We start from the raw sequence: 21,340 nt of genomic DNA on the forward strand, positions 1-21,340 counted from the left end.
TGCTTCATGGTTCACTTCTACAGGGAAAAAGTATTTTCTCCCCCTTTGACTTTAAGAAATTAGCAAACTATGGTAAAAAAAAATATATAGAAAAAAGATACTTGATTATTAAATAAAACGTTTCTAGATCAGGTGTACACAAAAGATTTCCCTAGAAAGCAAGTTCAACTAAGGCCTCTCTTCCATCCTTCTCATAAGACAAACAGTAAGGATCACTATATGCCCTTGAAAAACAGGAATGTCCAAAACCAATATTTTGCCCTGTTCTTTGTAAACCCCTGCAGAATGATCACCTTAAGAAGCTGCCAGCATTTCAAAGGCCACTCTTGCAAGTCTCATCATGCATTGACACCAACCCCTTCCCAAACCCTTCAGTGAGCCCTTCTCCTAACAAGCCTTTGAACAAACCCTTCCCCTGGATATGGAGTCAAACACTCAGAGAAGGAGGAGGGGGGTTAACTGGTTATGGAAAGGGAGGAGCTAGCACCCTTTTCAGCACACTTCTTTGATGCCCAACATGACTGTCCCCCGTGTGTCCTCAACCACATCCTCCCATGACAGATGTACTGGATTTTCACGTTGAAGATAAGCACGATGGGAGCTGCTGGGTGCTCACCACATTTGAAAGTCAGGCCATTTATTTAGGTGTCTAAATATGGAAAAAGGAGAGTAATTTTAGGCACACAGGTTTGAAAACCTTGCCCATTTATTTGGGAGGAGGGCCAGCCTAGTAGCACGGCAGTGCTTTCTACCTTCTTGCAAGAGACATACTTTTGACTTTTGGTCCCAGTCTTCTGCTGTTTGGAAAATTCACAGGTTAAAATACTGCAGAAGTAACGTGCTCATCCAATTAATGAGACAGAGTGCCTGACATTGTTCAACAGCAACCCCTAATAGCTAGTTAAGGAGATGAATTGATGAAAATTGAAGGTACAGCCAGCTAAATCCTCCTTATCCAGAAGGAGAATAGACAAGTAAAGCTGAAAAAAAAAACTGGGACTCCTTACATCTCTTACAAGGTTTTAAAATGCATCCTTCCCCACATAGAAAGAAATTGGGAAATAACTGTATGGCAGAATGATTAAGATGAAGCTGATGCTACTGGGTTGGGGCATGGAGATGGAGGAACCATGTGCATGATTACTAGGAAATATTCGATATTGAGACAGGCTAAACAAAAGCTGACTCAACTCCCAAATCTCCAGACTTAAGCAATGGGTAGAACAAACATTATGTTACCAATGTAACAAGAAAAGATCTTAAGAGTTCACGGGTGGGTGTGAGAGAGACATTTTAATGCTAAAATCAAATGCTAAAACCACCCCAGTAACAGGAAGGTTTTAACAAATATAATCTGACTGTGAAATGCTATTACAAGGACAAATCCTACAATCAACAGCCACAGAGTATTATTGCATTCTCTGCACGAGAACATAACCTCCTGTCCAACATGCTGAGGGGACTCAGACATAGAGACACACACTCAAAATAATCAGTTTAGTCAACTGTTACGACCAAACATACAGGGCATAGAGTGGGATTCACATGTAAAGAGGTTTTAAATGTACCAGAAAAGGCTTTCATCTTGTTGATGGTTTCTCTGAAAAGGGAAAAAGTGTGTATTCACTTAGATATTGGCACTACCCTCAAAAATACTTAGCACATACAGTACGTAACACTCATCTTCAAAGTACAATACTAACCTTAATTAATGTTCACAGCACCCCTGTGAGGAAGGTAAGAAACAATGTCTTCATTTTATAGCTGGAGAAATTGAGATAGAGGGGTTAAGTGACTTCTTCAAAGCCACAGAGCGAGTCAGTCCTGGACAAGATTAAAACTCAGGAGTTCTTAAACTCATACTCAGGTCATTACAGACCGTGTTTCTCTTTTAGAAGTGAACACCACAAAAAACAAAAACATCCCCCCACAGACTAGAAGGTGATCCTGGTTAAAACTCTTTTAAAATGTGGATTTCACAGAAGAAAAAACTTACCCTGAAATCTAAAGCAGTTCCCAAGAATCCAAATGTGGACCCCATTCGTGAGCTCTTTGGGGCAGAGACTGTTCTTTTCCAAATGTTTGTGCACTAACCAACACAATGGGGCCCCAACACGGTTGACCTCTGTGTGCTCCCACAAAGTATGCTAAATAATAATGGGGGGGGGGGAGGGTGAGAATATGTATTTACATTTTTACACAAACAATCAATCCCAGTATTGAAGAAATTTCTGCTTTAAAATACATTTACGTCTAGTCCTACAGCTTCATATGCATCTTTTTTAAGGTGACCAGAGAGCAAGTGTGAAAAATCGGGATTTTTTGGGGTGGGGTGGGGGGGGGGGAGGGTAGAGTTGGCTAAATAAGACAAAGCCCCTAATATCGGGACATCTGGTCACCCTAATCATTTTGAAAACAAAAACACTATAAAAAAAGTTATCACAGCAATCCTTAGTTGCCCAGAATCTGTACAAAAGAATCTCTGCTGCCAACAATCTTATGCAAGAAATAGATAAACAGATTTAAACCAAGAGGAAATGAGTTTATTGAAAACATTACCAATGTACATGGAGGTAACGGGCTAACATACAAGTGTCAACACTGCCCTCTACTGGATAGAATCAATCCTACTCAAGTATTGGCACTTCTAGGGGCCAGCCTACAGAGTGAATAAGTCCTCTAATTAAACTACTAACAGAAAATGGAGATTTCCCTTTAAGCTCAAGCAGTACCTTGCTTTTGGAACACAGGCTTGTCTTCACTAGACAATTTAATTGCATTTAAACACTAAGCAGTTTTATCCTGCTCTCACTGCAAATGAAACACTCTACAATAAAAATCAAGATACCCTTGGGGCATCATATGCATTGTAAAGCAAAAATCAACACCACAAGTTATTACAATTAACCTTTTTCCAATCCTTTCCTCCTCTAACTTTCAGTTAAAAATGGCAAAATCCAAGAGTACTTAGTTCCACAGCATGAGCTGTCCACTACATGCAAAATTATAGGGTTAGGATTATCTAGTGAGCCAACTGGCTCAACACCCTTGGTACTTTACAATATGGTAATAGTGAGCCATTCACACTGCTACAGTTAAGGACCTGTCAGCATTTCTACAGAGACACCAGTTTCTAAGGTGTTTACAATTCAACCATAAAAACATGATCCAGTTTAACACTTGGCAGACAGGCCTGAATACCCAGGAGCAATTCCCTGCCCCACCCCCCATTGTTAAAGTTCTATATGCAATTCAATGTCAATTAGGCTTTTTTTTTTTTTTTAATTAAAGGCAGTGCCAGAATTTTTTAAATTTCTCCTACAGGTTTTGAAATGCCAGTGTGCACTTTAGGGGCAATAGCCACCATTGTACGTCCGAAACGGTTTTATTGATATCTTCCTCCCCCATTACTAATTGTAACAACAAATACATAAATTTTAATAATAAATTAATAATGATATGTCTCAGGCACAGATCGCAAAAGGCCAGCCTGTGTTATATATGTTCAATGGTACCTTGTACCACAAATAGTCACATTGAAATGGGTATCACAATCTGACACAAAGCATTTTACAAAGGAGGACAAGAATCTTTAACCCCACTTCAGAAATGAGGAAACAGGTTCAGAAATGTGAAGTGACTTGCCCACAGTCAAAAAGTGAGTCAGTGGCATAGCCAGGATTAAAACACAGGTGTCTAGATTCTCCATTCTGCACCCTAACCATGCACTACAGTCAGTAACTGTAGGGTTTGTTCATGGGCACTGCCTCTGCAGTTTGAATAAAGAAAATGAAAAAAGCATAGAAGAAGAAATTTTAAGAGGAAAGGCACTGTGTAAACTCACTACGCTGACTACTTACAGATATAGGAAAAAGACAGGCCATATTTTGAAAAAGTCAGCCATGACAGCATCCCTTTAAATCAGAAGATAGAAACTAAAGAGAAATGTGATTGCAGATGCTTTGTTTGCGCTTCTGTAACTAAATTGGTTTTGTTTAACATTAATACCTCTGGAGAGGAATAAACAATCTAGTGCCAGTTTGGTATATGAACTACTACAGCAGGATTTAAGTGAAGCTACTCAGCATTACTGGATTCCTATTCATTCCAGGATTCATTTCAGACCTTCTGAAAATCCTCCATGGACCACCCACTGTGGTCACACCCACTGTGTTCTATGTCCATCCCACTATCTCCCCAATGTCTGCACAAAGGCCTTCTCCTCTGCAGCTCCTGCAAGCATCTCTACCCTATCAACTTGCTTCTCTTTATTCAAATCTCAGCTCCAAAATGTCTTTTTCTCCCTCAGCTAAGGGAGGAACAGTGGGTGCTCCGTACCTCTTAAAAGTCAGACTACTTATTTTCGTATCTTCAGAGGGTATGTAGGCTGTCTAAAGTTGAGCATCAAGTTGGGAATTCTTGGCCTCAGAGTGTTGACCAGGGTTCCATAAGGCAAAGACAGAAGAGAGCACATTAGCAACTGTAAAAAATGAAATACTACAGCAGTTACCTAAACCCCTACAGCAGCAAGATGCAGCATTTGGGACCTTTGTTGCATAACAGTACAGTGTTTCTAAATAATCAATCTCACACACACACACACACCACACAGCCCCCCCCCCCCCCCCCCCCCGCTGAAAACCTTCATTCTGACTTCCTGAAAGATTTCAGAATGAAAACAGAGGGGCTCAGTGAAACAGGACTAACTGGAAGGGCGCTGGGGTGGGGGAGGCTGGAGAGAACTATACAAATCAACAACTTATCATTTGGTAACTAAAAAGAGAATGCTACTTTGGGCCCAATCCTGCCCTCCTTACTTAGCCCTAACTCACTCATGAAAAGGACAGCAAGACTGAGCTTTTAATGACTTCAGGAAGCACATGGAGAAATGTTTTAAAACAAGGGGTAAGCAATCACCACATTTCTTTTTGGCAGCCTCATACATATGCCCTTTCTAGACCAGGCTCACACTTCAACTGCCCTCAGCAATCTGAGGACAAACTAAGGTCTGTCAAGATATGCATATGGTTGTTTGCATAACTGGTCTGTACAGAGCCATCCCACAGCCAACAGAGAGTTTGAGCAGAACAAAAATTAAGAGAGGACTCCCTCTGCTGTTCAAACCTTTCAAACTAAAGTGCTGAAAAAGAACCGAATTTAATGTTATCTTTCCTAGACGCATTTCTATAATGGAGGCAGAAAGATACATGAGGAAAGCTAGCCATGAGCACTGCACGACCCCTTTGTCCATTAATGAAAGGCATAAATCCCTAAGACAGAAAACATGCAGCCACATGTCATGCTATATACCATAGAGAAGTCAGAGTGGAGAGTTAGGGTTCAAGCAGATGGAGACAGCCATCAGATAGCTAGAACTGGTACCTTTCAACATGCCCATCTTGTCCCCCCACACACCCCCTCCTGCTTTCCACACACACACTTCTGAACCCCCAAAAAGGGTTAATTTACACTGATGACTCGGAAAACATAAAAGGAGAAAAATTCTAATTTGTTAAAATATCTGCTACTGTTTCATTTAAAATCGGGCCATCATTACAATTCCTTATCAAATGAATGCAAACAAGACACAAACATATAATGACTATAAATCTTCACGCTCAGAGCATAACCCAACTACTGACTGCCTGAGGTTAGAAATAGAATAAACTTCCCCCAAGCATGTTATTCCATAATTGTCCCTTGCAGAGTTTCCTGCCTCTGCCCACTGGTCCAATCATGCATTACAATTTCCACATTACTAGGTATTCACTCTTCTCACCCAATTACTATTTACAATAACTGACATCCATTCTGGAGGTTAATTTAACATGCAGGAAGACAAAGCCTGTTTATCAAATTGCAGTTTGCCCTGGTTCTCAGCACCCTACACCTTATTTGCTTTGACAATGAATCTTAACCATTCATTTTAATGACTGCTGACATTACTGCCAACAAACCTTAACATATTTTACAAGCTAATCTTATTCTGTGAAATTAATATCTGAATCTAATGTTTTACTATCGTGCTTATAGATTGAGAACCAATGCTTGTTTTGCACATCTCAAACAAGGCCTATTTTTAAAGCCTAAACAGTAAGAATGTCTTTTTTTATACTTCCCCTTAATTAGTAGGCCTGTATGTATTACACAATGGAAAACTTTGGAAATGACTAAGTCCCAGGTAGATAGTATCTTGGAATGGGCTAGTTTCTAGGGGTGTTTGGAGAGCAGAAGTGGGAACTGTGATGAAAAAGGGACGCCGGGTGCTGGGAAGCATCAGTTGCTACTTAAAGGATGATTGGATTGAATTGAATTCCACACCCCCTGCCAACTGTCTGAACAGGGAGCAGAAAGGGGAGGGCATTTACATAGGGGAGGTCAGGGAGACAGACAGCAGTACTGAGGGACATAGGGAGCAAGTAGCTGTACCAGCTCAGGGAATGCTTCTTCTGGTTGTCAGAAAGAAGACCGGAAAGCTGAGAGAATCCTTCATCTTCCCAGGAAAGGGACACAGAGGAGAGGAAATCAGTGTGCAAGAGGGTGGTGTGTATTTGCAGAAATTATTCTTGATGGGAATACTGACTTCCCTTCATTGACCCAGAACTAATATCACACTGAAGAAACAAAAACCAACACACATAATATTCTAATGGTTCATACCTTCCAAGTAATGCAGCGTAATAACTATAAAGTAATAACAACGAGGAGTCCTTGTGGTACCTTAGAGACTAACAAATTTATTTGGGCATAAACTTTCGTGGGCTAGAACCCACTTCATCAGATGCAGTAAAAGTAATAACTAGAACATAACCATTGCCATGCTGTACACTCAAGACTAAACAAGGAACTAATTGAGGATTCATTCTATATATATTCATTCATTCTCTCACCATATAACCATAACAACTGTGGTACTTCACACCCAAGAATCTAAACATGTGTTACAGACAATAATTCTCACGGTGTACTTACAACACAGATAATTATCTTACAACAGCCCTACCATGACACAAGGGGATGATCTAGGTAAGGTGACCCAAAAATGGTTCTTTTCAACCCTCATATCTGAGATTTACATTTTTCAATCAATCTTTTAGTCCCTAACACTGCAAACACTTAAGTAGGTGCTTAACTTTACGTGTGTCAATAGGAGACTGTCAGACAAAGTTAAGCATGTGCTTAAGTGCTTTAACTGGATTCAGCCTTTAGTTCTGAAAACTGAATGTTCATGTTTTTTACTATATTCATTCCTCTCTCTCTCTTTGAACATTCATTCTTGAACTGTCTAACTGTGAGACAGGGCTGGTGAAAAAGAAACCTACTTTCAGGTGCTGAAAGAGGAGGGAAAGAACTATAAAAACAGTTTATCGGGTTAAGGCCTTGTCTACACATAAAAGTTGCACCCCTTAAACGATGCTGGTATAGTTAAAGTGCTACTACTACCCTAGTGTGGATGCAGTTATACTGGTTTAGAAACACGTGGACTGCTATAGCTTACTCACACATGGCTAAGTCTTATACCAGTATAGAGAACCTTTACAGCCAGTGTAACTGCATTCACACTCAGGGTTGTAATAGCATAACTATTTTGGTTCAAACAATTAAAATTTAAAAAAATAAAAAATAAAAAAAATCACACCTTAACCAAAACAGTTTTACAGAAACAAAAACTATGTAGACCAGGCCTTATCAAATGAATAATTTCTCTAATACACATATCAGAAACAATATCAAATGAACCTGAAACATCATCATTTATCAGTGAGAAACTGCAAAGCCACATTAAATCATAATTTAAAAACTTTTTCTGCAATGGGAAATCTGACTGCTGCAAAAACACAAACAAAAAATTAACATCAGCTGGAAATTGTTAAAAAATAAATGATTGTTTTAAGAAGGCTAACAAAGGTGATCAGCCACTTATTGCATGAGCACTTCAACTGATTTATTTTAAATTGTTTACCTACACTAGAATGTCTCCCCAAAGGGAAACACTGTACTGTAAAATGCAGTTAAACCTCCAACAACAATTCAAGGAAAGAGCAAAAACATTACTTAACTATTTATCCACTTATCACAATTGCTCTTATAATTAACCTCTAAACTACTAATCCATAGCAACCTCACCAGCATTAATGGAATGTTTACCATTTTTTCTCAAGATATTTCTGTTTAAATCAAATGTTGTTTTGCCTTATGCTTATAAAGCAACAACATATCACCCATCCACCCACACTCATGCACACACAATAAAGAAAAAAAAAGTTACTTTTCTTTCTTAATTCTTTCCCTAATTTCTTAATACAGTTAAGATAAATACAATAAACATTGTATTCAGAGCAAGTTCTGCCTCCAGCACAAAAATAAATAAAATTACTCTATTGCTGAAGGAAGTTAAATGACAACACTGAGACACTCTAATCCTGTAAAGTCCGTTTAATTTTTCTTTTTCTTAATTTCATTATGATATACTCAACCTCTTGAGCATCCTAAACAATTGTACTGTTACCTTGTCACCCCCTCATTTGTTAGTTCAGTCACCAGCTGCATATAGACTGAATCCTGGACTGTGAGTTCTCTGGAGCCTTTGTGTTATTGGTTTGTACAAAGCCTAGTACAATGGCTCCCCTAAAAAGAATAATTCTACTCTCTCTTTACTGTTCACATTCTTCAAACAATTAAACCTATGCATCCCCATGGAATAGCCATCTGGCCAAGCTATACCTAAGTATTTCTTTAAATCTTTGCTGATAAGGCAGCTCCAGCTCTTTTGGTGCTCTCCAGTTTGTCTAGGGCAGGGGTAGGCACGCGAGCTGATTTTCAGTGGCACTCACACTGCCCAGGTCCTGGCCACCGGTCCGGGGGGCTCTGCATTTTAATTTAATTTTAAATGAGGCTTCTTAAACATTTAAAAAACCTTATTTACTTTACATACAACAATAGTTTAGTTATATATTATAGACTAAAAACGTTAAAATGTATTACTGGCACGCGAAACCTTAAATTAGAGTGAATAAATGAAGACTCGGCACACCACTTCTGAACGGTTGCCGACCCCTGGTCTAGGATTTTACACACACACACACACACACACACACACACACACACACACACACACACACACACACACACACACACACACACACACACACACACGAGAGAGAGAGAGAGAAAGAGAGATTAACACTAAGGAGGTGCCCAGAACAACAGTAAGTACTCATACAGTCATTTACATCTATAGACATCAACATACTCTTAAATTATAAAGCAGGGGTCGGCAACCTTTCAGAAGTGATGTGCTGAGTCTTAATTTATTCACTCTAATTTAAGGTTTCGTGTGCCAGTAATACATTTTAACGTTTTTAGAAGGTCTCTTTCTATAAGTCTATAATATATAACTAAACTATTGTTGTATGTAAAGTAAATAAGGTTTTTAAAATGTTTAAGAAGCTTCATTTAAAATTAAATTAAAATGCAGAGCCCCCCGGACCAGTGGCCAGGACCCGGGCAGTGTAAGTGCCACTGAAAATCAGCTCACGTGCCGCCTTCGGCACGTGCCATAGGTTGCCTACCCCTGTTATAAAGGAAGATTAATATCATCCCCATTTTACAAGTGGGGAAACTGGAGCACAGAGACATTAAATGACTTGGCCAAAGTCACACAACAAGTCCATAGCAGAGCTGGGAACAGATCCCAGGTATCTTCACTCTCAGTCCTGTGCGCTATTCATTGTGTCATGATGCATCCCTGGAAGGCAGGGTGCACTGAAATCAATACTTGAGGCAGGTCTCCCAAAAGCTGTACAGGGAAGTGCTATCAATATCACATCCGTCCTTCATGATATGGTGCCTTTGGTTATATATCTTGATGTGCATTGGCATTTTTCCCCTCATCACATTGCACAGAAATCTTTTTGACCATCTTTAAAATACATTTTTTTCCACTCAGTATTTAGTTGATTTAGCCACACGGTGCATTTTGTTGTAGACTGTAATAGCTCAGTCAAGAATAAAATACTTGTGTTGCTGCAAAACCCCATAAACTCTTCTGAGACTTTTCTTGAATTACACAGACTTTGCTGCCATGTAGAGACAAGAAGCCTTCAACAGTCTCCAAAGAGTAACAAGACACTCATTCTTCCCCCATCATTTTCACATTCAAAAACTATCATTGTTTCATGTGCCTCAGTGTACCATTAAAAATAAAACAAAACAGAAAAACAAGGAAAACTACGACAACAGTTCTTAATCAGATCAATATATATGTTATTTTCTGAAAAGCTGAGAAAGAGCACTAAAGAACTATACAAACCACCCACCCTAACTGCTTACATTTTTTCTTGGTTTATTTCAAGATTGCTGATGTATTCCATCGTACAATTCCTACTCGGATTCCCAAACCAAAGTCCATGAGCACGACTAAATTACCTGTGAAAACACCTACTGGGCATCTCAACAAACCACTCCAAGAAATCAATGCTGGAAAGCGACACATCATGAGAACTGTATCTAACACTTACCTTCAAAATGGAGGGAAGAGGTAAACAACTCTCTGCAATGTCCAGGAGTAAAATATATTTGTTGAGTAATGTGAATCACTGTAGCAATTACTTCTAAGGGCTGTTTCAGAAAAAGGTAATGTTTCCACAAGTAGTGAGATAAAACTATTCACAGGTCTGTAAAAAAAGACTGCAACACTCATGCATCAGTAACACTCTCTGGACCAAACTCTGCTCTCGGTGCTCCAGTGTAAATCCTGATTTACCGCAAGTTTAATGACAACAGAATTTGGTCCTTACCATGAAGTGACAAATTAAATTGCAAAATGAGTTTCTATTATAAACCAAAATTTGACACACACCCCTCTGCGATTAATAACCACAACCTTAATTCCACCCTAGTAGATTTACAGCAATGATTACAATCATAATGACAAGTTATCACACATGGATTTTGTTTTCAGTTGGTCTTATGAAATTGTGTTTCAATGTGGATATTTTTAGGTTCAAATTTAAGTGAGAGAAGATAATACTTGGCAAACTATCCCGATACAAATGAAAGAAAGGAAGATAGTAATAGAGCAACACGAACGTACACAGAGTTCTTTAATGAACGGAAAAGCAAAGAGAAATCCAACAAAAAGTGGAAATATGGACAAATTGCTAAGGATGACTACAAAAGAATAGCACAAGCATGTAGGGACAAAATCAGAAAGGCTAAGGCACAAAATGAGTAACATTTAGCAAGGAACATAAATGGCAATAAGAAGAGATTCTATAAATAGATTAGGAGCAAGAGAAAGACTAAGAAAAATGTTGATCCTCTGTGTAGCGGGGCGGTTACCCGGCTCCGGCCCTGAAGGGGTTAAAGGTAGGCTGATTGGGGAAGCAGCCACAGCTGGGGCCACGCCCCAATCAGGCTACAGCTGGCCCTATAAAAGGGCTGTGAGGCAGTAGTTCAGGCAGTCTCTCTCTGGAGAGAGAAGGACTGGGCTGCCTGGGAGCTGAGAAGGGTACTTGGAGTGGAGCAGGGCTGGGGGGAAGGCCAGAGGAGCAGGGGAGCTCCAGGCTGGAAAAAAACCCCAGCCTGCAGGCCTTGCTGAAGGCCTAAAGCAGGTACTGGAGTTGCAGAGGGGCAGCCCAGGGGTAGGCAAAGGCAGCAGGTCCAAACCCCCTTGCTGATGATGAGTGGTTCATAGACTGCAGGCTGCCCCAGTGACTGGGGGCTAGATGGCGACTGGCAGTAGCCACTGAGGTGGGGATAGAGGGTTCGGGGTTCCCTGGGGAGGGGAAAACCTGGAGAGTGGGGTACTGCCAGGGGGCAGCACCCAAAGTAAAGGGGTGGGACATGGGGGCCTGAGGCAAGCAGGACATCAGCCAGCAGAGGGCGCTCTAGACCTGGAGAGCAATTCCCAGGATGACCAGCAGGAGGCGCCGCACCAGTGAGTCATCGCCCTGCCACACTCTGCTGGGGGAGAGGGAGGGAGAACCAATAACCAACAACACCATGAAGACTGAGCTGTTTAATACCTATTTTGCTTCAGTCTTCATTAAAAGGATTAAATTGTGATCAGATGCTTAACACAATGAATATTAACAACAAGGGAGAAGGAAGACAGAACAAGTTACAAAATATTTAGTTAAGTCAGATGCATTTAAGTTGGCAGGGCCTGAAGAGTTTCACTCTAGGATACTTACAGAACTATCTGAAACAATCTTGGAACCACTAGCAATAATCCTTGGAGGACGAGTGACGCCCAGAGGGCTGGACAAGGGCAAATGTATCTATATCTTTAAAAAAAGGGAACAAAGAGGACACAGGGAATTATAGACCTGCCAGCATAATGTTGATACCTGGAAAGATACTGGAACAATTTACTGAATAATCTATTTGTACCTAGAGGATAACAGGGTGATAAATGATGAGCCACGTGGATTTGTCAAGAACAAATCATGCCAAACCAACCCAATTTCCTTCTTTGAGAGGGTTGCTGGCCTACTGTGTGTGGGGGAAGCAGTCGACATTACATATCTTGATTTTAGTAAGACTTTTCACACAGTCCCACATGACACTCTCATAAGCAAAATAGGGAAATGTAGTCTAGATGAAATTACTATAAAGTAGGTGCACAACTGCTTGAAAGACTGTACTCAAAGAGTAGTTATCAGTTTGCTTTCAAACTGGGAGTGTGTATCTAGAGGGGTCCCACAGGGATCTGTCCTGGGTCCAGTACTATTCAATATTTTCATTAATGAGTTGCATAACGGAATGAAAAGTATGCTTATAAAATCTGCAGATGACACCAAGCTGGGAGGGGTTGCAAGCATTTTGGAGGGCATGATTAGAATTCAAAATGACCTTGACAAATTGGAGAATTGGTCTGAAATCAACCAGATGAAATAAAATAAAGACTAGTGCAAAGTACTACACTTCAGAAGGAAAAATCAAACGCACAACTACAAAATGGGGACTAACTGGCCAGGTGGTAGTACTGCTGAAAAGGATCTGGGGGTTATAGTGGATCATAAATTGAATGAGTCAACAAGGTGATGCAATTGCAAAAAAAATGCTAGTATTCTGGGGTATAACAAAAGAAGTGTCATATTTAAGACCCCGAAGTAATCTTCCACTCTGCTCAGCACTAGTGAGGTCTCAGCTGGAGTACTGTGTCCTGTTTTGGGTGCCACACTTCAAGATGTGAACAAATTGGAGAGAGTCCAGAGGAGAGGAACAAAAATGATAAAGTGTTTAGAAAACCTATGAGGAAAGATTTAAAAAACTGGGCATGTTTAGTCTTGAGAAAAGAAGCCTAAGAAGTGAACTGATAGTCTTCAAATATGTTAAGGGTTGTTATAGAGAGGACAGTGATCAATTGTTCTCCATGTCCACTGACCGTAGGTCAAGAAGTAATTGACAATCTGCAGCAAGGGAGATTTAGGTTAGATATTAGGAAAAATTTTCTAACTATAAGGATAAGCAAGTACCGGAAGAGGTTATCCAGGGAGGTTGTGGAGTCCCTGTCATTGGAGGTTTTTCAGAACAGGTGAGACAAACATCTGTCAAATGGTCTAGGTATACTTGTCCTGATTCAGCACAGGGGGGATGGACTAGATGACCTCTCCAGGTTCTTTCCAGCCTTATATGTCTATGATTCTATGAATGGAGGAATGAATGAAACCTGCTATTGATTATGTGATTTCTAGAGCTTAAATAAATGCAGAGCTTCTGGATGTGCACACCATTAATTTTTAAAATGTAATTTGAAAAGGGTCAATTCCCTAACATATTAGTTAACTAATGTGATGTAACTACACTTGTTTGTGAGCAAACACTGCATTATGAAAGTGTATGCAAGAACTGAGACTTCACTTTTTTATTTTTCTTATTAGCTGTATTAACCTTTGCAGTTTTACTGGGATTGTGGTATTTAGATCTCATTTGTTCATGCTGTCTCTCATGGAGCAGGGTTAAAGTTGTGGTTATTTTATTAAGATTAACATATATTATTCTGATTGAGAAGTGCAATCTTAGTTCTTAATATCCTGGGGGATTTCCCCCCCACCAAACTCAAACATTCACACATAAATAACATCTGTACCTGCAACTGTAACTCTATCTTTGTGAAGTTTTTGATCAGTCTACTTGATACCTATTACAGATCTTTTGCAAGGGCACTTTTAGTCCATGCAACACATAGCAACTGCCTTTTCAGTTCTTACTGAATTTATGCATGTAGCTAAAAGAATCATTTCTACTTGAGTCTTAGCTCAGCTTTTGTATAAATAAAAAAAAACAAGGCTTTGTGTTTTCCGGCAAAGGGACTGTTACTATAAGGATACTGAAAACTGTTACACATAAACAAGTTGTATAAGAATACAACAATACTGTTTTATTTCTTGAAGGATAATTGTCATTATGAATTGTCAAAACTGTAATTATGAAAAAGTGAACAAATTCTATAGAAGAGTTCATTGAAAATATTGATGCTATTTGTCTAAAATGAAAATCAACAGAACGCTGCTATTGCAGAGTATAATATTGTGTATCCTGTAACACTGACCAATTCATGGGGTATTGTGCTACAGATGACTTTGACTTCCTCTTGTCACTATCTCCCCCATCCTTTTTCCCTCTAGGGAACTCATTCCAATGGTCCCACTAAATGTGATTTGTGGGACAGCTGCAATTTTGAAATTAGGCTAATGTGGATCTTTTTGCAGCGAGAGTGAATTTCAAATTCCCAAATTAAGTGAAAGTCAGTGGTGACCACAGCAACCAGGCTCAGGACTGTTCTGATCCAGGCAAAACCAACATCCTGGCACCCAACCAACACTATTTTTTAATTTCATAGTTAGAACTTTAAATTACTTTAATCAAAGACATTATGGCAACACATCATACAAGCACAGTTGTGGCAATCTCTGCAAATGTGTGACCGCAATATGTACGGCTCTAAACAACTGATCAGAAATTCCCCCTCAGTACTTAAACATTAAAGAGTCAATCTAGTGAGAAATGTATTCAGAATTCTCCCTACATGGTGTATTTTGTGATAAAATTACAGGAAATAGTCAAGAACTAGTTTCCTCAGATATAAGAAGAAACCTATAGACTTCCTTCTAATTATTTAATTTACCAAACTTGCATCTATCTGAAAGATAATGGGGGAGGAGATATTACACTGAACATTCTTTTTGATATTCCACAATGTAGCAATTGGCTGTGAAGCAAGCACACCAACTCACTTGCTTTAAGTTAGAACCCCTATCTCCGATTATAGAAGTTATGGGCTTGATGCAGAAATTTTTGGGTGTGGTTCTTCAGGCTAGATTATCATAATGGTCCCTTCCAGCCTTAAAAATTATTGCATAATTAATCACTTACAAACAGCATAAAAAAGTGAGAACTACTATCAAAATAATTTTTTCTTCTTCAACAGTTGTGAGGATATAATCATGAAAGAGGAGTTGACATAATAAATCATTCTAATGGTGTGGCCAAAAATACACAAATGACCACTTCCATATTATCTGCTTGGATATATATTTTGTGTTTTTTATTCCCCATTAGGTGAATTTGAAAATCTGTTTCAAACAAACCCTTTGTTTTAATGGGTGTTTTCTTCTAACTTTAAATTTTGCTAAGGTACAGAACACGCTGCTGGGGGAGGTTGACAGGGAATGCATTGGTTGGAAAAAGAAGCTTATCCCATTGGTTGGTTTATATTTTGTGCATTGGAGTTGGTCTGGATGGGCTTGTCAATGTATACTGGTGTTTTAGTTGTGAATCTTAAATATTATTCTGATAAGCGCCTTCAGCATTAGGAAAAGTGCTTTTTAAAAAATCTGAACAATAAGTTTAGACAAGAAAATAGCATTTTATTTTTTTAATCCCAAAGTTGGCAGGATATTTTAAATGTATGCATCTCACACTGTAAATTCTGATTTCCTCCTACATGTCAAACAATGTAAACGCATTCTATATTGTCCATCTTATGCAGTCTAAACTGAACATTAGACTTTTCATCCATCCTATGCAGAGAATAAAGTGAATTAAAATAATGGAAAATTCTATAACAGCTTCATAACTTACTGGTGACTTGTATCAAACTAAGTACTTGCATGTGGCAGCAACTGGTTCCATATAGGGACCCTGATGACAGGAGCACAGATACAGGATGTAGACTGCAGATTGTGATCTGTACAGTAATCACCTGTTCCCACTACTAACGCACACTACAGAGAACAAAATTATATAGAGATCTCCAAATAAAGAGGGAATCAAGTACAATACCAAAATAATATCAGAGATTTTGAGAGAAAAAGGGCTCCTATGTATCTACCATATAATTTCCTCCACATTCATGCTTTACATTCAATTTGCTAGAGCACACTTTGGGACTTCACTTCAGTAACCATCATGACAGATTATTATCCTGTGTGTTCTAGAAACCAAGTACTTATATGTTTATGGTTGACAGGTTTCAAAAAATTCTTACTTCAAAGTCCTATCCACGGGATAATTGATGGAGAATTCAGCATAAATGGAGCTAAGAATGATGATGCAACTATATACCACATGCCAATTTGTTCACTGCAAGTTTTTATTACCACTTAACATTACTGGGCTCTGATTAGGTAAGACTGCCATGGAGCCCAGATCCACCACCTTCCAGGACTTACACGACCTAGAAAGCTGCTTATATTCTGTTCCCAAATAGCATCTTGCACAGTAATACTCAAACATGCTATCTGAAAATTCAATTCTTTAGTAATTCTTTAATGGACTGTAAAATAACTGCTGTAGCTGGCTGTATGCCAGTATCATCATATTATGTGGATTAAATGATGGGAAAAGATGCTTAGGTACTCAGAACTTTTAGTGCTCTTTCATGTAATGTTCTCAGTAAAAAAAGAACACTGCTTCTTGAGCTCCACATTTTATGTCATTACACTTACACTTCCAGTTGGACCAACCATATTTTATTTTTGGATGAATATTCTGCAATAACTACTGGCACAGCATGGAGCAGTTAGCCTCAGGGCTAAAAACAATGGGCACAAGCACAATGTATTGATATGGGGAGGGGAAGAGGAAGAGCATGCACTCCGGGTCAGTGCTTACAGCCCTTTTCACAAGCCTGTGAATTCACCATATTAAATTTCAGAAGTGTTTTTTGTTTCATTTTTGCTGCTCGCTTCCAACATCAAATGTCTAGGCAACAAGAGTCCACCTCACTTTACCTTGCCAAACATGAACATGTAGTAGTAGTAACAAAAATAATAATCTGTATTCAGCAAGTCACAGAGAGCTGGATACAAGGCAGCTTTAATGTTAACAGAACATTTTATTACTGAGAGTTACAACACAGAAGTGAAAAACAGTCTGAAATTCAGCACTTGGAATTCAAAGCCTTACAGGATAAGAGCACTGAGAGTATTATTAGAGTGGAACACTTTTTACTCCAGTAATGCAATCCATTACAAGTATATGTGGCCCTGCACCAATAATTCAGGATATTACCATCCACGCAGTGGCACAAAATTGGCAATTTTTGAAACATCATCCAGTTGACATCAGTTTATACCACACCTCACTCTTGTGAGATTTTATGATGTATTCCAATAAGATTTATGGTCCATCATTTTTATAAGACAATTTGGGGGACTTATCTATGTACAACTTATGAATTCCAGTTTCATGTTATGAACTCTGTATATTTAGGCTGTTTGACTGCCTTTTGCATGTATTCATACATCACACTTCTTATGTTAAGGAGAGAGGGAGCAGCGCCTGAGTACCTGCCTCTGACTGATACAGTCTTTAAGAACCACAAACAACTGAATAGGTCCTGCCCCTACCCTAGCTGAGCAGTGGCTATGCCAAAGAGTGTGGCCAAAGCTGCAATAAACCAGTTTTTCAAATCTGGACTCCAGGTGGGTGGTAACCAAGCATCAGATCACATGAGGGGGACCTTGAGGCTGACCAGGAGGTTCACATGGAAAGAAGACTAGAAGTTATAAAAGGACCAGCTCTCTCTCACCAAGAGAAATGTGTACAGGAGGAGAGAAGCCCAGGAGAGGGGATTTGGAAGCCTGAAAGGACAATGACCAAATCCCAAAGAATGCGAAAGAGTGGTGAGTAAACTCAGGCAGGGAATGGCATAGAGGTGTTTCTTATTTTACATGGATCTGTATATCTCTTGCGCTGTCTCAAATAAAGAGTGACTAATTTAAGAAATCCCTCTGCAAAGTCTGTGTCCTACTGGCTTCAACCACGTGTCCCTGAACAATTAAACTGTAAACAGGAGTACTCACTGTGACAAAATGAGAAAATGTCTGTATTATATTTTTATAAATATTATATGTGACTCTGTTTCCCTGTTCAGTTTAGCATTAACACTTCCTGGATACATACAGTTGAATCAAAGGAGGCTAGAAAAGGGGGGTCGTTAAGAAATCCAGGAAAGGTAAAACAATGACACAGACAAGATAGCTCTGATGTACCCAACTTCAAAGGAGGTAAGATAACAATGGTTAGCTCCATCCAGGCTAGAATGGGGCATCCTCCACAAGCCTGGGATCAAAGGAGGCAAAAAAACTAAAGACCCTAGAAAAGGGAGGCAGCTTAGAGGGTAAGCTGAGAGAGGCTGGCCAGGATGTGTCAGTGAAAAGATTGACAGCGTGACTGAGACACACAGAGATACAGATGCTGTGAGCAAGACAAGCTGATACTCACGGCAAGAGATTAACTTAAACTGAGCTGAGGGGAACTTACAAAAGTATAAACACCACCTTTGCACGTAGCCCTTTTACTCTTGTTACACTTCAGTCTAAATACTTTGTGCCTTTGAGAAATGAATGAACAAAACTTTGTTTTGAAGAGGCTGTTTTGAGTCACTTCGTCAACTGCTGTCACCAGCTCCCAAAGGGAAACGCTGGCAGGGTCCATCGGCAGTTGGATCTGCTGACTTGGTCATGGTTAGTTACCAAAGGGGTGTAACCCAGGTCCTGGGGTCTGAGAGTGGGTGAATTGTGGAATTCCACTCCAGCAGGGTGAAGGCCTGATGCCTGTGGGATGCACTCAGAGAGACCCCAAGAAGGGACAGCAGTGCAGCTAACCCAGTAACTGTGACACACACTAGAGTGGAGCTCTGAAAAGGATGTGCTTAATCTACAGGGAAGTGAAGCACTGGTCCTGGGGCTAAGGCAGCTAGGCTACACAGTCCAACTTATGAAGAGGGTACCAGACAGAGAATCAATGCCCAGGCAGTGAGCCTAGAGGCCAAAGAAAGAGCCTACTAAGGCCCAGAAGAGGAGAACTTAATGCACATGAACCCAGCATGTGAGTCCAACACGGGGACAGGGCTGTGACATAAATGTATTCTATTTTTAATTTATTTTAGGGTTTTATACTTCTGCCCGTCACCATAGTATCGAGCACCTTCCACATAAAATAGATAGCAAAACTGAAGTCCCTAGAGGATTTCATGAAGTATTTCTCTGGTGCCTCGAACCACGGGTATGCCCTCAAAGTTTAAAAATAAATCATTGTAAAATCTAAAATTTCACAATAAAATAATTACAAGATGCTCTCACAAAAACAAAGCACTCCATCCAACCATATAGATATCATATCACAGGATTTCACTTAACACTCTCTATTTCTAAGCCCTACCTATGAACCCCTAATGTTCCCTCAGTACAACCAACTCAGAGGACCCTACTACGACACAGTTATCACCTAAAACAGTTGCAACACAGTTAAAGTTTGTAGCGTAGACCAGTGGCTCTCAACCTTTCCAAACTACTGTACGCCTTTCAGGAGTCTGATTTCTCTTGCATACCCCCAAGTTACATCTCATTTAAAAATTACTTGCTTACAAAATCAGATATAAAAATACAAAAGTGTTACAGCACACTATCACTGAAAAAATGGCTTACTTTCTCATTTTTACCTTATAATAATAAAATAAATCAATTGGAATATAAATATTGTACTTGCATTTCAGTGTATAGTATATAGAGCCGTATAAACAAGTCATTTTCTGTATGAAATTTTAGTTTGTACTGACTTTGCTAGTGCTTTTTATGCAGCCTCTTGTAAAACTAGACAAATATCTAGATGAGCTGATGTACCCCCTGGAAGACCTCTGCGTACCCCTAAGGGTACACGTACATCTGGTTGAGAACCAGTCGTAGACAGAATTTAACCATATTTTAGGTAGGTCCTCCAATTCAGTTATATTTGTACCATAATTAGACCAGGCTCATACTCAGGTTTAGGACCAAACCCCATAATGTTCACACACAAATCCTTCTGGCTCATGCCAGAAACCTCTTAGGACTCAGGCCTGCAAACCTGTCAAGATGCATGGGTCTGAGTCCCACTATGGGACAGGTCCAAGACCACTCGTTTAGCAGACCCAGATTTACAATGCAGTGTAGACATTACATTTAAAAAAAAAAAAACCTCATCAATGTTAACTGTAACAGTTTGGCAGCAGCCTAATACCTTAATAGATATCCTTTCTAACGTGCTTTGAGATCTACTGATGAAAAAGCACTATAAGAGCTATATATTAATAATAATATTAATTATTATTGGTGTAGAGAGGAGGGGTTTACATTCATTAGGAACTGGGGAAACTTCTGGAATGGGGGGAGCCTATACAGGAAGGGTGGGCTCCACCTAAACCAAAGTGGAACCAGACTGCTGGCACTAAACATTAAAAAGGTTGTAGAGCAGTTTTTAAACTAGGAGATGGGGGAAAGCCGACTGCTGCAGAGGAGCATGTGGATCGGACAGAGACTTCTCTTAGGGGACAGTCTAATGATAGAGAATCTCCAGGTTATAGTCAGGAGCAGAGGATGGAAGAGGATAAAGTAGGGGCCAGATCAGATAAAAAAGAATCTGATACATCAGAAAAGGGCAGACAAATAAACAGTGACAAGTTTTTAAAGTGCTTGTACACAAATGCTAGAAGTCTGTCTAATAAGATGGGTGAACTAGAGTGCCTTGTGATAAAGGAGGATATTGATATAATAGGCATCACAGAAACCTGGTGGACTGAGAGCAATCAATGGGACACAATCATTCCGGGGTACAAAATATATCGGAAGGACAGAACAGGTCGTGCAGGGGGGGAGTGGCACTATATGTGAAAGAAAATGTACAATCAAATGAAGTAAAAATCTTAAGCAAATCTGCATGTTCCATAGAATCTCTATGGATAGAAATTTCATGCTCTAAGAATATAACATTAGGGATCTATTATCGACCACCTGACCAGGACGGTGATAGTGATGATGAAATGCTAAGGGAAATTAGAGAGGCTATC

General features: G+C 39.6%; 2 protein-coding genes across 2 annotated transcripts in view; one reads left to right on the top strand and one right to left on the bottom strand.

Annotated features, from left to right (window-relative positions):
* Nucleotides 1-10,544, top strand: part of FILIP1L (filamin A interacting protein 1 like) — a 121,812-nt gene extending 111,268 nt beyond the window's left edge. The window contains exon 5 of the mRNA XM_065420446.1: nucleotides 10,356-10,544. Within this exon, the coding sequence (XP_065276518.1) occupies nucleotides 10,356-10,544 (189 nt within the window). The remainder of the gene's footprint in view (nucleotides 1-10,355) is intronic.
* The window catches only part of CMSS1 (cms1 ribosomal small subunit homolog), a 366,127-nt gene that overhangs the window by 341,277 nt on the left and 3,510 nt on the right, over nucleotides 1-21,340 (bottom strand). The gene's annotated exons all lie outside the window — the stretch shown is intronic.

The sequence above is a fragment of the Emys orbicularis genome, chromosome 1, assembly GCF_028017835.1.
Source record: "Emys orbicularis isolate rEmyOrb1 chromosome 1, rEmyOrb1.hap1, whole genome shotgun sequence".
Classification (NCBI taxonomy): domain Eukaryota; kingdom Metazoa; phylum Chordata; order Testudines; family Emydidae; genus Emys; species Emys orbicularis.